The 19,211-nt window shown below is 38.3% G+C and overlaps 1 protein-coding gene across 1 annotated transcript in view; it reads left to right on the forward strand.

Annotated features, from left to right (window-relative positions):
* LOC118854755 (transmembrane protease serine 11G-like) overlaps positions 1-17,278 on the forward strand; it is a 43,401-nt gene extending 26,123 nt beyond the window's left edge. The window contains exons 7-10 of the mRNA XM_036765019.1: positions 442-619; positions 8,428-8,687; positions 15,318-15,460; positions 17,120-17,278. Of these exons, the coding sequence (XP_036620914.1) occupies positions 442-619; positions 8,428-8,687; positions 15,318-15,460; positions 17,120-17,278 (740 nt within the window). The remainder of the gene's footprint in view (positions 1-441; positions 620-8,427; positions 8,688-15,317; positions 15,461-17,119) is intronic.
* The last annotated feature ends 1,933 nt before the right edge of the window (positions 17,279-19,211 follow it).

Here is a 19,211-nt window from a genome sequence, read left to right on the forward strand (position 1 = left end):
GAGGAAACTCCATAGGAGATATTTGAAGAACTGCCATGTAGAAAATGGATTGAATATGTCCTTCTTGGCCCTGGAGGGCAGGACCACAAGTCATGAATAGAATTTTCCAGGGAGACAGATTTCAGCTCAACATAATAAAAAACTTCCTAACAGATACACTTATCCAAAAAGAGAATGAGCTGCCCGGAGTAGGGGGAAGGGAGGGGTAATGAGTTACCCCTTACTGGAGAGTTTTACTCAGAGACTGGTTCATTACTTGTCAGAAATGCTGTTGAGGGATTTCCTGTTTAATAATGGTTGGACTAGATGATCTCAAAAGTCCATTCCATGATTCTGTTATTCAAAATGTGAATGTACCTGCTACTAATATATTATGTAAAAACATAAGCAGATTATATGAATAATTCTTTGGCAATAACAATTTTTGTCCACCTCTAACAGGCTGTGGAATGGGAATAGACCCTTCATTTCTCACTGAAAGAATTTCTAATGGAGGAACAATCTCACAGAAGGCTTCTTGGCCATGGCAAACTAGCCTGCAGGTGGATAGATATCATATCTGTGGTGCTTCTCTGATCAGTGACCAGTGGCTGCTAACTGCAGCTCATTGCTTTAATAAGTAAGTCTATAATTTTTGTTAAGTCTGTCTTATCTTTAATGAATCAATCAATCCACAAGCATTGGTTGGCAAACATATTGCAAATGATTATGAAGTTTTGTGAAGAAACTAAAAACCGTGGAGGAAAAAGTTACTTTTTCTTCACTGTTGCCCTTCAAAGGTAAGAGATAAAGAAGAAAAATAATAATAATTTAGGAAATAAACTGCTGGTTAAGAAAGTGGTGTTTGGAAAGGAGATTTGGATTTCTAGACTAACATATACTTAACATATAGATTAAGGATAACAGATTGCCAGCAGGAGTTGAAACATACTGTATCGCCAAGGCAATATTCACAGTAACTGCTATTACTATGAATATGCCAGCGTGGTTCTGAATCGCAAAATATAATAGACTGTCCATATAGAAGACAGAAGCAAAACATTTATTCAGACACCAGAAAGCCCAATCCCAAAACCAGTAAGTCCAATCCATCGCAATGGCAAAGAAATTAATACACATTATCGAAGCAGGGAGCCACTCCATCTTGAAGTCATTCTCCCCCTCTGCTGGGGTCTTCCCAAAAACACACTCATAGCATAGCTATTTCACCTCCTCTCTGTCCCTCAGCTCTAACTGCTCTCACTGACTTCTTTCCTATTCCACCCTTTCCTGTTCCACTCGTTCAGCAAGCTCCTCTCACCATATGTGACTTAGGCTTCCTGTGACGTGAGCAAGTCACATGGGCCTATTAGTGGATGGGAAGATCTTCAAATTTACATTACCATTACACATACCTAACAGAGGCTGGTAAAAAACATTTTTGCTACATGTTTGGAAAATCTAATTAAACCTAAAGAGGTTGGTGGAGGGAAAACTACTTATTTATATGCTCCAATTTAGTTGTTGCTACCACATGATCATCACACCATGTTTTTTTATTCAGTCGAAAAATTGGTTTATAACCTTTCATCTCATAATTGTCGCATGGCATAATTCTGTTTATCACACTACTTAAAAGGTAAACAGAGCAGCAATGTATTCACTAGTGGCTTATGTACACATATTTATCTCTCATATATTGCAAGCCACAAGTCTAGAATTCTCAGCACACTTGCATTCTCAGTATATTTCCAAAAGCCACCTTGTGTGGTTTCTTTAGAGCACTGCAGTACAAATGAAATTATCACTCCAATCAATGAAGAGCCCATCAGTCCAAGGGGAGTTGGGAGCAGGCAAAGAGGCCATGAGTAAGTCATGTGATATATGATTAGACATGTATCTTCCCAATTTTAATGTATATTCATGAGTATTACATGCATCCTAACCTTGTACCAAAGATAGTTTAGTAATAAATGATTTTTGAGTAATATTGGCACAATTTTTTAAATCTTTATATAATGGTCACAAGCCACTTTTTTTGCAAAAAGTTTGTCATGAAATATGCAACAATTATGCGGTGAAATATGGTAGATACCATAGAGTTTAGCAACATAGAAAGAAGAAAAGCAATTGAGACAATGATACCCAGAAGTTCATAGGAGACAAAATCCATAAAAAGAGGCAGTAGTAAAACTCATGGCCTCGTGTTTATACAGAAAAGCACAAAGTTTAGATGACAAACAAGAACTAAAGGTACAAGGAGGCAATTTGTTCTTACAGATATCACAGAGGTGGGGTAGGATGAATATATGACTAGACTATAGTTTAGGATGCTAATAACCTATTATTAAAAAGAAATAAAATAGGTTAAAGAGAGATAGGGGAGTCTAGCTCCATATATGAAAAAGGTAGATTCATGTGAGACAGCTATGTGACACAGTGGATAGAGTAATGGGCCTAAAGTCCAACCTCAGACACTTAGCACCTGTGTGAGCCTGGGCAAATCAATTAATCTCCATTTGCCTCAGTTTCCTCATCTGCCCAAGAGGATAACAATGGCACCTACCTCCCAGGGCTGTTGTGAGGATCCAGGAAGATAATGTTTGTAAAATACTTAGCACAGTGCCTGCCACATAACAAAAAACTATGTGAGCATTAGCTGTAGTTGGTATTATTTGAAAGAATCCAGGAATCAGAGAGGAAAATAATTATGTAGAGCATTTGGGTGAGGGCAATGGAGGGGAAACACAAGCAATTTTATGATAGAACCATATTACAGACCACTTGGACAGAAAGATGAAATACATGAGAAATTTTGGGAAAAGATCACTAGCATGTACATAAATATAATGGAGTAGTGATGCCATACAGAGAATGTCCACAATTAGGGAGTGTGACATGCAGGATTATACATCAAAGGAGAGTAAAAAGGAATAGTCAGAGAGTTAGGAGGAAAACCAAAAGAGAGCTGTATCATGAAAACCCAGGGAGATAAGAATATACAGGAGGAGAGGGTGGTCAACAGAATCAAATGTTGCAGAAAAGTTGAGAATGGGGATTCGTAAAAGGTCATCAGATTTGATGATTAAGAGCTCAATGGTAATTTTGTAGAGACCAGTTTTAGTTCAATGATGAGGTTGGAAACTGGGCTTCAAGGGGCTGAAAAATGAATAAGGAGAGAGGAAGTAGAGGAAATGAGTATATATGTATATATACACATACATATATATGCATATATATACATACATACATATACATATATTTTTTCCCTAGAAGGTTGGCTTCTAAAGGTAGAAGAGATGTGTACAATGAGAAGATGATATGATGAGTCAGTGAAGGGTTTTTGTTTGTTTTTAAACATAGAGGAAACCTGGGCATGTTTGTTGGCCTCAGAGAATGAGCTAGTAGATGGAAAATTTTAAATATTAGAGAGAAGTGACTGTGGGGACATCATGCCTGAGGATATAGGAGGGGATGGGAGTAAGGTTACAAGTTAGAGGGGTTGGCCTGGTCAAGGAGAAGTGTCATCTCTCCATTAGAAACTGGAGTTAAAGGACATAATGTGAGATTATATCACGTGCTTTTGAGATATAGAATAGAAGGGATGTGGAATCACACCATGAATGGTCTTTATTTTCTCAGCAAAATATGCATTAAGATCCTTTGCTGAGAGAAACTGAGGGAAGGCCTAGTGTGGGAGTCTTAAGGGGAGAAGACAAAGTTTAGAACAGCAATGTTGGGGAATTTGTTAGAAAATCAATTTGGAAAAAAGTAAAAGAATTGCCTTGCAGTAGTGAAGGCTCAGGTAACATTAGATAAAAATTTTGTAAAAAATTTGCTGTGGACCTAGTCAATATAGTTGAATCACTTTTCCAGTACACGTCATCAGCTTGTGAGTAGAAGAGGGGGAATATGGTGAGAGCAATCCAAGGCTAGGATTTGGCAAGACAAGATCAGTATTAAAAGATTCAAGAGTAGTCTCATTTCTCATATATATAGAGAACTAAGTTGAATTTATAAAAAATAAGAGGTATTTCCTAATTGATAAATGGGCAAAGGATATGAACAGTCAGTTCTCAGAAGAAGAAATCAAAGCTATCAAGTCACATGAAAAAATGTCCTAAATCACTATTGATTAGAGATATACAAATTAAAACACCTCTGAGGTATCACCTCACTCTTATCAGATTGACGAACATGACAGAAGAGGAAAATGACAAATGCTGTAGGGGATGTGGAAAAGTAGGGACACTAATGCACTGTTGGTTAAGTTGTGAACTGATCCAACCATTCTGGATAGCCATTTGGAACTATGCCCAAAGAGCTATAAAACTGTGCATACCCTTTGCCCCAGCAATACCGCTGGTAGGTCTATATTCCTCCCCCCTCCCAAATAAAAGAAAATTGAAAGGAACCTATGCATACAAAAATATTTATAGCAGCTCTTTTTGTGATGGCAAAGAATTGGAAGTTGAGGGGATGCCCATCAATGGAGGAATGGCTGAACAAGTTATGGCATGTGATTGCAATGGAATACTATTATGAAATGACAAGGTGGATAGTTTCATAAAAACCTGGTAAGACCTATGTGTACTAATGCAGCGTTCAGTGAGCAGAACCAGGAGATCATTGTATATAGTAAAAGCAATATTGTAATGATGATCAGCTGGGAAAGACTTAATAGTTACTCTGGTCAATCAGTACACTGACCCAAGACAATTCTGAAGGACTCATGACGAAAAATCTTAGCCACTTCCAGAGAGAGAACTGATGAATTCTGAGTAGAAATTGAAGTTTATATTTGCCTTTACTTTTTCTTGCCTTTTTTTTTTGCAACATGGCTAATATGGAAATGTGTTTTGCTTGATTTCACATGCATAATTTATATCATAGTGCTTGCCTTTTCAATAAGTGTGGGAGCGGCTGGAGAGAGAATTTGGAACTCAAACTGTTTAAAAATTATTATTATTTTTTAAAAAACTAGAGGCCAGTGTTGCATTTGACTGGTTGACTATAAGGCTAATATTGGGAAGGAAAGGAAGTATAATCAGAGAGAGGATGATGGCCACAAGGAATACAGAGGGGGAAGGATATGGAGATTATGATGAAGATTGAAAGTAAACTTAAAACTCTTCTGATTCTTCAGTTTTATTTCTGTTAATAAAACACTTATAAAATTAAAGGCACTTATATCTAGAGTAAGTCTTATGTTTAGACAACATGAAAGACACTAGAAAATCTCATTGACCTCTAATCTATCTCCCTCACTGCCTGCAGGCCATATCTCCTGAAATCTCAACATTAGAAATTAATTTCTTTGAGTATTGAAGACTTTTATCTTAGACAAATACTAATACGTAATAGGAAAAGAGAAAGGAAATGTCATAAACTTAGATATTAAACTTAAATATAAAATAAGAAAAGAAAAAAACATGTTGTGCACTGCAGAACATAGGTGAGGATTCAGAATATATAGGAATAACTTATCATTTCAAGAAAGCCCATATATTAAATATTGTGCTAAGTTGAAAGCTGTCCATCTTTTCTTAGTTTCCTTGTAGGTTTTTTCTTGTTCTCTGCTGGACACTTTTTGCTTTGTTCTTTTTTCTTCCTCCCCTCTACCCACCACTCCAAGGCTACAGTTGAACATGGAGATAGATATAGATATAGATATAGATATAGATATAGATATAGATATATAGATATATAATGACATATGTGTATTGACATATATGTACATGTATATATACACACACACATATATACATACATACATGTGTGAACAGAGATTCTACTCCTAATGTTATTTTTATGTTTGTGCAACTCTCTTTTTTCTTATCTCTCCTAAATCCTGTACTTTACTTCTACCTTCTACCTTGCCCTCCTATTACTTAACCTCCCCCACTCCAGCAATCCCTCCCTTATCCTCCCATTCCCCTAAATCTAAACACCCTTTTGACTTATTCCATCCCCCTCCCCTCTAAAGCTCTGTCTCTTATCTTCATATTCCCCTCAATCTAAACACCCTTCTAAACCTGCTTTTAATCTATTCCCTTGTCCTCCCCTCTAAGGATCCCTCCTTTATCCTCTCCTCCTTCCCTAACCCCTTAGAGTTTTTTTGTTTGTAAATTTAGAAGACTTTTATACTCTTCTAAATGCATATGTATTTTCCTCTCTTAAAACTATTCCCTATGAAAGTAGGTTTCCAGAACTGACAGCCCCCTCCCCCATCTAATTCCTCTGTATTGGTTCTTCTTCTTGCACCTCATTTCTATAGATAATTACTCTTTTAGCTGTTCCTGAATGGCTTTACTTTTTAAAGTCATATCATACTCAAGTCTCCCTCAGTCTTTCTTATAAGCTACCTAATTACTGGCAACAATCTTAGACATGGGTTTTACATTTTCCATACAGAAAAGGTAAATATTCTATCCTTATTTAGTCCCTTGTAGTTGGTCATTGGCATGTACCTTATATTTTTCTTGGCTCTTGTATGTCAGATCTTCTATTGAGTTCAGGGTGTGTTTGTTTGTTTGTTTGTTTGTTTTTTAACAGAGCAGTCAAAGTCTAACAGTTGATCAAATGTTCATTTTTTTTTATTCAGAATTACACTTAGCTTTGCTGGGTGTGATATTTTTGGCCAGAGGCCCAATTCTTTTGCTCTTCAATACATAGTGTTCCAAGACCTGCAATCTTTTAGTGTTGTCAGTGCTAGGTCTTCTGTGATTTTAATTGTAGTACCATCATATGCCATTTTGTTTTCTTGTGGCTTGTAATATTTTGTTCTTGATCTGGGGGTTTCAGAGTTTAACTATAATATTCTTGTGAGTTTTCCTTGTAGAATCTCTTACAGTTGGTGATCAGTGGATTTTTTCTATTTTTACTTTCTCCTCTTGTTCTAATGCTTCAGGACAATTTTCTTTAATTACTTCTAGTATTATTGTATCAAGATTCTTTTTTTGATCAAAACTTTCATGTAGTCTAATTATTCTTATGTTTTCTCTTCTTGATCTGTTCTCTAGATCTGTTGGTTTTTTCATGAGATGTTTCACATTCTCTTCTATTTTTTCATTCTTTATATTTTGTTTTTTTTTTATTTCTTCATGTCATAAACTGTCTGGCTTCATCTTGCCCAATTCTGATTTTCAAGGAGTCATTTTCTTCCATAAGATTCTGGATCTCCTTTTCTAGTTGGTTGACTTTCTTGTCATAATTTTCTTGTTTTTCTTTTATTGTTCTTATTTTTCTTTTTAATTTTTCCTCATTCATTCTCATTTGATTTTTGAAGTCTTTTTAAATTTCTTCAATGAATTCTTTTTGGGCAGGTTACCATTTGACATTACTCTTTGGGGTAGAAGAGGGTTTCTTTGCTTTAACATCCTTCTCTGAAGGTGAACCCCCATCTTCTTTATTCTTATAGTAGCTCTCTATGGTTGGATTCTTTCTCCTTTTCCTGTGTATTTTTTGGTAATAATTTAGTTTTTATAATCACCTCTAGCCTTGGGGCATGGGGACATGGTGCCTCTGGCCTCTGATCCTCTTCAGTTCTCCCCTGTGACTTTGAACTCCAACCAAGTCACTTTCTGCAGCACTGTTGCGTCTGGCAACTCCCCTCAGTGTCCTGAGCGCAAAAGCTCCTGTGGCATGGCCAAGACAGCCTCCCAACCCAGCTTAAGGCTTGTCCTTAAAGTGGACCCTATCCTGGAGGTGTTTACTCTTCACAGGGAGGAAATCTAGTCCTGGGATTTTTCTTCAGGTGTTCTCTGATTGTCCCAAGAGGACCTCTGTTCTGTCCCTACTCTTATTTATTTTCAAGGCTCTATGTTCATCCAGAGGGGCAGCTACATGGTGCAGTGGATACAGCATCAGGTCTGGAGTCAGGAAAACCTGAGTTCAAACCTGATCTCAGATACTTACTAGCTGTGTGACCCTGGGCAAATCACTTAACCTTGTTTGCCTCAGTTTTCTCATCTGAAAAATGAGCTGGAGAAGGAAATGGCAACCACCCCAGTATCTTTGCCAAGAAAACCCCAAATGGGGTTACAAAGAGTTGGACATGACTCAACAACAACAATGTTTACCCAGAGGCACTATTTTATCTCTTTCGTGGAGGAAAATCTTGAGAGCTTGAAATTTTCTAACCTACTCTGCCATCTTCCCAGAGTCCTCTCATGTTGAAGACTTTTAGAATCTTTGAGGATTTCTTTTTAGGATGTAGATATTCCTGCAGAAATGCCTTCAGCTATATTTAGCAGGAGTTTATTGACAGCTAGCTAAGAGTGAGATGGGTATAAGAGAAGGTTTCTTGAAAGTGAATATGGGAGGCACCAAAGTCAAACTTCCAAATTTTGTCTGCATTGTCACCTGCAGATTGCCAATCTATGCTTTAGATTCAATGCAACCTTAAACCAGACACACACTGACTGTGATCTTTTCCTCCACGATCAGCAATAAAAACCCACGACGATGGACTGCTACTTTTGGAACAACTCTCCGTCCTGCCCTGATGAGGCGAAATGTGCAATCAATCATCATTCATGAAAATTATGCCTCCCACAAACATGAAGATGACATTGCTGTTGTACTTCTGTCCAATCCAGTTACTTTTTCAGATGATGTCCGAACTGTATGTCTCCCAGAAGCCACTTTCGAAGCTTTGCCCCAGTCTAATGTGGTTGTCACTGGATGGGGAGCATCTAAAGAAAATGGTAAGGATCTTGGCCAATGACATAATCCTACCCAATATTTACCATAAACATAGATAGTGTGATTTGGCTACTGACTTGAGAGCTTTCACTATCCTACAAATTGAATTTATCAGCAGATCTTTGTGAACAAAGAAAACATTTGGTCGTCCCATAAGGCAATATTTAAATTTGATTATGTTGTTTGCTGGTTAATTTGAATAGTCAATATGACTTCTGTTTCCATGAAAAGAGATCTCTGCATTTATAATGCTATGCAAGTCACAATTAGGAAGATGAAGTCTTTGGCTTATAGGTGGGGAGGTCTCTCAATCAATCAGGAGTCATACCTGCCTTTGTGTGTACAACATTTTAAAGCTGTCTTTTAGGAAATTGCCCCCACCCATCTGAGGAAGGGTGTAGGGGGTTACAATAGTCTTTCCTTCCATAAGCCTGTTTCCTTCTTGGTTTGTGTTTGCCCTGAATGGTGGGTGACCTTTGTCTGCCAAGTCCAATCCTTGCACAATGGGCTACTACTAGTCTGCTATTTTCCCTTGGACTGGTGACTCCACATATAAAAAACTCATTTAGCCCCTTTCCCCTTAAGCATTCTCAGTATTTCATTTAAATTGTTCTTCCTTTCTTCCTCTCTCCTGGGGAACCTGTACTGCTAAAGAGTACTACCTTTTCTCTTCCTAGTTTGTAAGTTCTACCAAGAAAGATAATCATCTGGCCCCTGTACCTTTATTTCTTTCTGTGATCCCTTCCTTTAGGGTCAAGTTCTTGATGTGAAAATCTTGTCCTCTCAGGTTTTATCTTTATGCCCTTATTCTAGGTCTTTTGGACAACCTTCCTCAGTGCAGGAACTCTAGTCCACTTGTAGACCTCATCTTTGCACCTTGTAGTACCTTACCCAAGGGCATATGGGTATTAGGGAAGGCTGGTATATCTGGCATGAGGTCTTTGCAGGGCTACATTCCACCTTTGGTGTCTACCTGCCACTCAACTCTCACCTGTGGCTCTAAGAAGTTACAGCATCCATGGCAGCTATATTCCAGCAAACCATTTTCACAGGCCAGCTAATCCATGTTGAGATTAATTGATGGGCTTCAAACTCATTTGTGAGTTAAGGAGATATCTACCCCAAACATTTGAAGACTTCCCCTAGTGGAATGGGTGGATGTAAACAATGTTTTTCCAAGGGTCATGAATGCAAGAAGTTGGTTCTGTGGGAGCACTTAGAGCTTGATTAGACATCAAAGACACCAAGGTCATCCACTCTATCCCAAGCCATTGCCAGTCATCTTGACTTTTTTCTTGCCACTAGACTTTGATGACTCTGGAAAAGAGAATGAGGCCAAGCATTTTGTGCTACTCTGCCTCATTTAATTCAATTTATATGTAAGTTTAAAGACATCACTAAATGTTTGGGAACATTTTACCATTTTTACCTACCTTGAAGACCTATGGTGACAGGCAAGTGATGAAGCAGCAGGTACAGATACACTGGGAACTATAGCCACAAATCTGCACACAGACAGCCCAGGCCATAGTGTTGTCTTCTCACTGGACTGAAGCGACAGTGGGATTTGACAGCTCCCAGGGTATCTGAGCAGCCTTTTTTTAAGGACTACACTGCTCCCCTCCTGGTATGAGGAAGAGGCTAGAATAGGTACCCTAAAATTGTCTACTTCACTACACTGAATCCTGCTTCTCATGGTAGGTAGGGACCCTACAATGTGGTTGAAACACACACACAAATATATACACAGACATGTATGAAAACTTTCGCAAGGATGTTTCCATTTACCATTGGTACGTGGAATGTGTGCATGTTTATGTACAAGAAATCCAACAGAACTGAAAGATGAGCAGCTCTTATTATGAGAGAATTTAACAAGTATCACATCCAAAAAGCAACTCTGAGTAAAGCAAGGCTGACAAATGAAGGCCAGCTTACTGAAGTCAGAGCTGTGTACATGTTTCTCTGGAGGTGACACAGTGATGAGGAGCACCATGAAACTGGCATAGGTTTTGCAATCAAAACTAAGCTAGTCAAGAAGTTTGTATGCCTCCAACAAGAGTGAATGACAGGCTCAAGACAAGATGATTGCCACATGGAGGAAAATGTCATGCCACTATCATTAGGACATATCCTCCCACCATGGAGAAACCTGATAAGCTCAAAGAATAATTTTACAAAAACCTGAAGATTCTCATCATCAACTTGCCAAAAGAATACAAGTTCACAATTCTGTGTGACTTTAATGCCAGAGTAGGCAGATTATCAGATATGGCAGGGAGTCCTTAGGATGAATGCAGTCAGAAACAGCAACAAGCAATGGTCACTTACTACTGAAGACTTGCGTATCTCATGATCTTCTCATAACTAACACTGCCTTCAATTTACCTAAATGCAATAAAATTTCATAGATGTACCCTCAAAGCAAACATTGGCATTTGATAGCCTATGTCATTGGAAGAAGAGGCAGACAGGATGTGAGAATGACGAAGGTGATATATGACACAGAATGCTGGACCAATCATAGGTTTATCCTCTCTATGCTAAACATTCACATTAAACAAAAGCAGTGGCCTCAAGGCAAGACAACTACCAGAAGACTTAATGTCAACAGATTAGAGTGCTTCTTTGAAAAGATGTATGAATAATTTATTGCTAATTTGGAAGAAAAGCTGATCCAACACATGATTGGCAACAGCGGAACAGAAAAGGAGTGGGCAGCATTCAGAAATTTGGTGTACAGCACCATGTTTACTAATCTGAGCCAGAACATACACAAACATCAAGACTAGTTTGATGAAAATGATGGGGACATTCAGAAGCTGCTGAATGAAAAATTAGAACTCCACAAGTTTAATTAGCAGGATAGTTCATTTGTCACTAAGAAGGTAGTGTCTAGCTCCACAAAAAGCAAAGTGTAAACAAAACTTAGAGAGATATAGGATCTTTGGCTCAGTAAGAAAGCAGATGAAATTCAGTTTCATGCTAATAATAACAATCTACAGCTCTTTTATGAGGCCCTGAAGGCTATTTATGGGCCAAAGACTATTCAGTGCTAATGGAACCACATTGATTAGTGATAAGGACATGTCCTGGAAAGATGGGCTAAACATTTCCATAGCATTCTCAATAGACCATCATCAATGAATGCTGAAGTTATTGACTGTAAACCTCAGGTTGAAATCAATTCCTCTCTAGCTGAACTTCCAACTGAAGGTGATACCATTAGGCTCCTGAAGCTGATTCTATGCCAGCTGATATTTACAAGGCAGAGGGTCTACAGCTCATCCAAAAGCTGACTGAAATCTTCTGGGTTATATGACAAGAGGAGGTTATTGCCCCAGGAATTCAAAGATGCCTCCATTGTCCATCTCTATAAAGGAAAAAGAAATAGGTTGTCCTGTGACAATCACAGGTGGGGTCTCTCTCTCATAGATTCTTGCCAGAGTCCTCTTTAAAAAGCTGACCCTTCACCTAGAAGATGGTCATCTACTTGAGAGCCAGTGTAGTTTCAAAAAGGGTTGAGGAATGGTTGATATGGCATTTGCTGCCTGACAAGTCCAGAAAAAAAGCCAGAAACATGAGTCTGTACACAACATTCATTGATCTGACCAAGGCCTTTAATACTGCCAGTCATGAGGGCTTGTGAAAAATCATAGCAAAATCTGTTCACCAGGAGAAGTTCATTAGCACTCTACATCATCTTCATGATGGCATCCTTGCACTGATTCTGGATAGCATGTCACACTCCTGAGCTTTCTTAGTCACCACTGAAGTGAAGCAGGGCTGTGTGCTTGTTCTCATGCTTTTTATCATGATGTATTCTGTGACGTTGTCAGACACTTCAACAAGGACAAAAATGGCATCAAGGTCAGCACCCCACTGATGGTATATTATTGAACTTGAAAAGGCTACATGTCAAGACTGAAGTGTAGGAATTCTTGGTTGCATGACTTTTTATTCACAGATGATTGTGCACTCAGTACAGCCTCTAAGGCTGAGATGCAATAAAGTATGGATTGATAATGCTCTTTGTTCTAATTTTGGCCTCATAACACCAAGAAAACAGAGGCTTTCTACCTACACCATCCATATGTGGAACCATAGGTTACAGCAAATGGAGAAATTTGAAATGCTGGGAATGAGTTCACTTACCCTGCTAGTATACTTTCCAGGGATGTATACATAGATGATGCACTGCCAAGCTAGCTCAGTTTTTGGGAGGCTCCAAAGGAAAGTGTGAGAGAGAAGAGTTATAGGTTATCTACCAAACTGAAGGTCCACACAACCATTATGCTAATCTTATTGTTGTATGTCTGCGAAACCTGCACAGTCTACCAATGCCGTGGCAGGAAACTGAATCATTTCCATAGGAATTATCTGAGGAAGATCACCTGACAAGATAAATAGTGGACACTAAGGTCCTTCTTTGAGCTGAACTGCCAAATACTAAAATTCTACTGTAGAAAGTGCAATTCTGATGGGCTGTCCATGTTTGAAAGCCAAATATACTTTTACCTAAAGGACTATTTTATGAAGAACTCACATGAGGCATGAGGCAAGTACTCACAAAGAGGTCAGAAGAAATGATACAAGGACACTCTCAAGGTCTCTCTGAAGAACTTTGGAGTCAATTGTGTGACATGGAAGACACTGGCACAGAACCTCCTAGCATGGTGTGCCCTTATCCAGGAAGATGCTGTGCTATATGAGCAAAGCAGTAGTAGCTCAAAAGAAACATGACGTGCAAATTTAGCAACATCTCCACTCTAAATGTTCATATGGACCCTTTGTACTCCACCTGTGGTAGAGTCTTCCAAACTTGCATTGGTCTGACCCCAACATAGTGATGTCATTTTGGTTCTCTTTGAGAATAGAAGACAATAATCAACAAGTACCTTCCTCTGGTAAGCCTAGAAGTCAGCATCTGCTGTCATGGTAGAAACATAGGGGAGAGGGATTGTTTTACTGTCTGTGAACCTTGATTTAGGAGAGGTTCATTGCTTTGATTCTAATCAAGGAATGCTACCTTTAATATTAGGCTAGGTGCCTCCACATCAAAAATATGAGCTCTGGGCCCTAGAGGACTCAGGAAATGTAGTGGAGAAATTAGGTCTCTGGGTCATTTCTCTTATTCTGGTACCAGAATTCTCTTCTCCTTCCATGGGTTCATATTCCCCTACCCAAAGCACTAACACTTCCAGGCCAGGTGAGGGGAATGCCACAATAACAGCCTTAGGGTTCCTGCCACTGTCAATTCCCTCCCAAGTTGTATGCCCTCCAGCACTAAGGAGCTACAGCTATTTCATCACACAGATCCCTCCTCCTAGGAACACATGGTTGACCACATGTGCAGCTACCATGTAACTCTGTCTACCCCGCATGCTACCATCTGTTAGATCAAGAGACTGACATCTCAAAGGCTGAAGTGGGAGTGTTCAGACAACCCCTGGAGGCTATGACACTTACCAGAGCCCAAAGTCCACTCAAGTCTCTGGTCTCTGAGCCATGCAAAAAAAAGAGAAAAGGAGGAAACAATTGATTCTGCAACTTTTTATAGGCCAACTTATTGTGTGATGCTGACTCATAATAGTTCAAACTTATCAAGTTATCCCAATGGATGAGATACAACAAAAAATGTCTAAAACAGTCACCCCTTCCCACTCCCCTCCCCCCACATCCATAAGCTTATCAAATTGATCAGAGAATTCCCTGGCTGAATCTCCTACATTTTAGCAGCAAATATGCTGTAATGAATAGTTTTCTTATAAGTCTGTGATGTCATCACCCAAGTAAAATCACAACCCTATACAGACCATAGGTACAAGTGGAGTTTGTTGAAAGATGTGGTAAAACCAACCAGATTACAGACAAAAAGTAAGTTTAGGGATGCTTAAAGGCCACCTTGAGTACTTTAAGATGAGGGGCAGGTTCAAATCTAGACCTATAGAGTTTCTGGTCCCACACTATCACTGTGCTCACTACGCTGATGTGAGCACTAACTGTTGTATAGAGTTTATTATTGAAGAAACAATGAAAACTCTTGACTCATAATTTGTTCTTCTGCTTCAAGATCAGTAGCTACAGACCCAGGAGAAAGTTGAAGAATGTTTGGCCTTTATTATATCACAACCTTGAACCTGGGGATTGGCAGGATCTCCTTATCTATTGTACATACTCAAGTATACATGGGCTATTTTATGGTAATCAAAACAGAAGGCTTTGTTGTTGCTGTTTTAGTAAATTAATATTAGCTCCACAGATTTCCCCCCACTTGCTTTTTGAATATAGGGTTATATGCTTTGGGAAGGCAATTTAATTACAGGCAAAGAAATTTGCAAACCTTTTGAAAAGTTTTAACAGAATAGTATGTAGAAGTAGTATTCGAAAAAGTACTAGTACTTGTCTAGCAAGAGAATTACAATATTTTCCTTCCCATTTTGAAGTCTTCAAGTGACCATTAGGCCTGGAGTTATAGAAGTTCAGCTCAACCTTAAGATTTACTCCTCAAAATTGAGCTCTGTCTACTAGGAGCATCTCATTTCATGGGGTGGGATAAAGTAGTTATGCAACAATGGATAGAAAACCCATTAATGAAAAAAATACTAAGAATTTTTCCCCTTCATTCTTAGGTCCAATCTCAAATAAACTGCGAGAAGCCAAAGTGGAAATCATAAGCAATGATGTCTGTAATGGAATAGATGTGTACGGTGGGGCTGTATCATCAGGAATGATATGTGCGGGATTCTTGTCAGGAGAAATAGATGCTTGTGAGGTAAGTTTAAATTGATAACCACCTAAATTACCATTCTAGGTAAGGAAAGCCCTTTTCAACCTGTGGATAAACTCACTTTAAGAATCTCAATGAAATCTAGATATGGCAGAGGGAGAGAGGGAAATAGAAGGCAAAAGCTATTAGAGAAAAGACCTCTCTCAATATTCTATTGTTTTTCAGGACAATCTAGACCAGCTGGAACTGGGGAGCAAATAAACGATGACTAAAAAGAGTGAGAAAGCAATGATAAGAGAAAGAAAGGGACAAGTTAAGCAGCCATATGTAGGTAAATAGTAACAATATGACAACATGTGCTAAATACTATATGTATGGCATAGTGTCATAAAAGTTCAGAGAAGTGAGAAATTACTTCTATTGGGGGCAGGGGAGGACAAAGTTTCAGGAAAGACTTAATCAAGGGAGCAGTATTTTTGCCCTTTTTTTTCATGACCCAAAGAAGGAAAAACTAGCTGATTGGATTCAATTCAGTTTGGAGACTGAACAGGAAATCTCAGCCTCATCATCACTTGTGCGGTTGTGGTTTGTCCCTCGTTCTTGAAGAGGACCATGACATCAGGGAGATGATAGCATGAGTTGTAATTGACTTTAATTTGAGTGAGGGAGGGCTGTGCAAAGTCACCAGCCTCACTTTCTACTCCAGAGCCATTTGAGTCCAGTGGCCAGATATCCATTGTGATGACTGGAAATGGCCCAGGATACAGTGGGAGACCTTGGCCCTTTTAAACTAAGGGCTTTTCAGATCTTCACTTTGAGTGAGGCAATGCCCATTCAGTGGATAGGCCTTTTTAAGAAATGAGTCAAGAGATGGCCCCTTTAATAAAAAAAAAGGCAAAAATATCAGACTGGGAGGGGAAGACCATCAGGGTTGCTGGCCAAAAGAGAAAGAGTTACTATTTACATTCACTCTCAGCCAGGATGGCCCAAAAATAACCATTAAGTGGTGCTTGGGCAGGGACTTATTGTTGTCTAGTCAACGAGATCTAGAGTGAAGTGGGTTTAAGGCTTAGTCTTTGAGAAAGAAATCTAGCCAGTAACCTCCAAGTTAACTAGGCAGCTTTTGGCCATGAAAATTTACCTTCCTTTGCGCAGAACACCCTCAGGTAAGAGAAGAGCATAGGAGAGGAGAGAGGAAGAGAAGGGAGGGGAGGGAGCTAAAAGAGCCAAGGATGATCAACCACAGAATAAAGATGATCCAAAATTATCAAATAAGTAGTGGTTGTGTGAAGGTTAGGATAGACTGATAAATATCTCAATTAGGAATTTATCTACTGGTTGCCCTTCTCTCTAATGATGCTAATGATACTGATAATATTGTCGGAGGAAGGTAGGCAGCATGGTGGTTAGAATGCTGGACTTAGCAAGTGAAAGTTCTCAGTATGAATTCTACCTCTGATACTTACTAGCTCTGATATCCTGGGAAAGTCACTTAATTCTCTCTCAGTCTCAGTTTTTCCTTTAGTAAAATAGGGATAGTTATAGTGCTTTCTCACAGGGCAATTGTGGAGCTTAAGTGGGATAATATATGTAAAGTGCTTTCTAAAACTTAAGGCACTATATAAATATTAGCTGTTATTATTTCTGATACCTTTTTCTGAAATTATTTTATGTAATATAGTGAATTTTCTATTTTTTCCTTAGGGTGATTCTGGAGGACCGCTGGTTATACCAGAGAACAGGCTCTGGTACATTATTGGAATAGTAAGCTGGGGAATAGGCTGTGGAAAAGAAAACAAGCCTGGACTCTATACCAAAGTGACCCGTTATCGGGACTGGATTAAATTGAAAACTAACCTCTAATGCAATCTCTTTGTCATTGTTATGTAAGGAATACACAAGTTATATATGTATTCTCAAGAATTCAAAATTCTCAAAATTATGTTTAATTTATGCTTAATTTATATTTAATTGCATTCACTTTTTTATTATTTGAGTATAAAGAACAGAAAATACAACCATCTTTTTAGATAACTCTTGTCTCACAAATTAAATTTATTATGCATTTATTATGTGCCTATTGCTAGGTGGGTCAGGCACTATGATCTTTTATCACTTTCTACACCACAAAATGTGTACAACATGAGAAAAGTAGATGTTTTATTACCTTAAATGGTTTCTTTTTCCATGGTAATAGAAGATACTCAATCTCTTTTCCTCCAAAATATACCAGGGTTCTGTATTTGTTCATTCCTAATTTCCCTCTTGCTGAAAGCATAACATAAAAGAAAGAACTTAACAGTAGGAGGTGGGAATTGTGCCATTATTAGGTGCATAATCTTGGACAAGATACTCAACATTCTAGAGCCTCAGTTCCCTCATATTCAAATGAGACGACTAAAGTGGATGATAGATCTAAATCTCCTTCAACTTGAAGTATCTGTGATAATCTCACTAATCTTGGATGCCATTCTTTAAAGCCAGGGGTCTTTAAACTATTTTCTTGTCATGGACCCCTTTGTCAGTACTGTAGAGCCCATGAACCTCTTCTGAGAATTTTTTTAAACTAATAACTGAAGGAAATGCAAATTTTTCAGGTAGAGGCTAGTGAAAATGAAGGTATATTTTTTCACTGAATGCCCCTGAAATCTACCCATGAGCCCCTTGACCCCAAGTCAAGGACTCTTGCTTTAAACAAGACAAAACCTATCCGATGGTTAAAGCAGGTGAGTAAATATTTATTCTATACTTTCTTCCACTTGGCTGAGCACTCTAGCATTCCCCTCATGACCTCACTCTCCTTTGTCTTCAATATCAAATAATCCTTATTAAGCAGTTTTATGTGTACTGTTGAAAGAAAACCAAGACAGACACCACCCTGACTTCACAGAAAGCTGCATTTTAAAACAAAGCACCAAAAGGAAGACAAAAGACTAAGCAAAGACCTACCTTCCAGGAAGCATTTATTCAACTACTTGAAACTGAATAATGTTTACATTTATATTTTTATCTAATGGCTTCAGAGCGCTAACTCCTTAGCCATTTGCACTGATATTTATCTCTGTAGCAAGGAATAAATGAATCCTTGTTCTGATGATGCTAAAGGTATTTAAAAGAGAAGGTTCAACAGGATGCTGAATTAAACTATTAAAAATTCTGGATAAACCTCAGAAACTAAGGACAGAGACTCCTAAACCTTGGACTACAATAACAAGGCTTAATGAAGGTGAAATGAGAGGAATGAGGTATGGTCTCCAAGAGCCAAGAGATGTTTTCAATTCTAGAAATGGGAGTAACTTCCATCCTGTTATTAGTGACTGTTTTTCAATATCAGATTTTTTTAAAAAATATATTATATTCTACTAAACATGCTATTTTAATTACGTATAGTACAATAAAGTGTCCTATTATATGGAAACCAAACATGTGGCTAGATTTTTCATTTTTTGATCATTTTAATCTAACTAGTCTAATACGTCAACACAAAAATATACATCATTAATTTTTTTAAAAACTGACCACAGGGAATTATCTCAGGGGATGTCTGTACCATTTATAAAGAACACTAAGATAATGAGCAAACCTTCATGGGATGATTTATGATAGTCTTACCATTAGCACTATGCTAAGCTCTTTAAAAACATTATCTTATATGATTCTCAGAACTCAGGGAGGTAGGTGATTTTATTATTCCCATTTTTACAACTGAGGAAACTAAAGCAGATGGAGGTTAAGTGACTTGCACAGGGTCACACAGCTAGTAACTATATAAGGTTAGATCTGAACCCAGATCTCC

This window comes from Trichosurus vulpecula, chromosome 6 (genome assembly GCF_011100635.1).
Source record: "Trichosurus vulpecula isolate mTriVul1 chromosome 6, mTriVul1.pri, whole genome shotgun sequence".
NCBI classification, from domain to species: Eukaryota; Metazoa; Chordata; class Mammalia; order Diprotodontia; family Phalangeridae; genus Trichosurus; species Trichosurus vulpecula.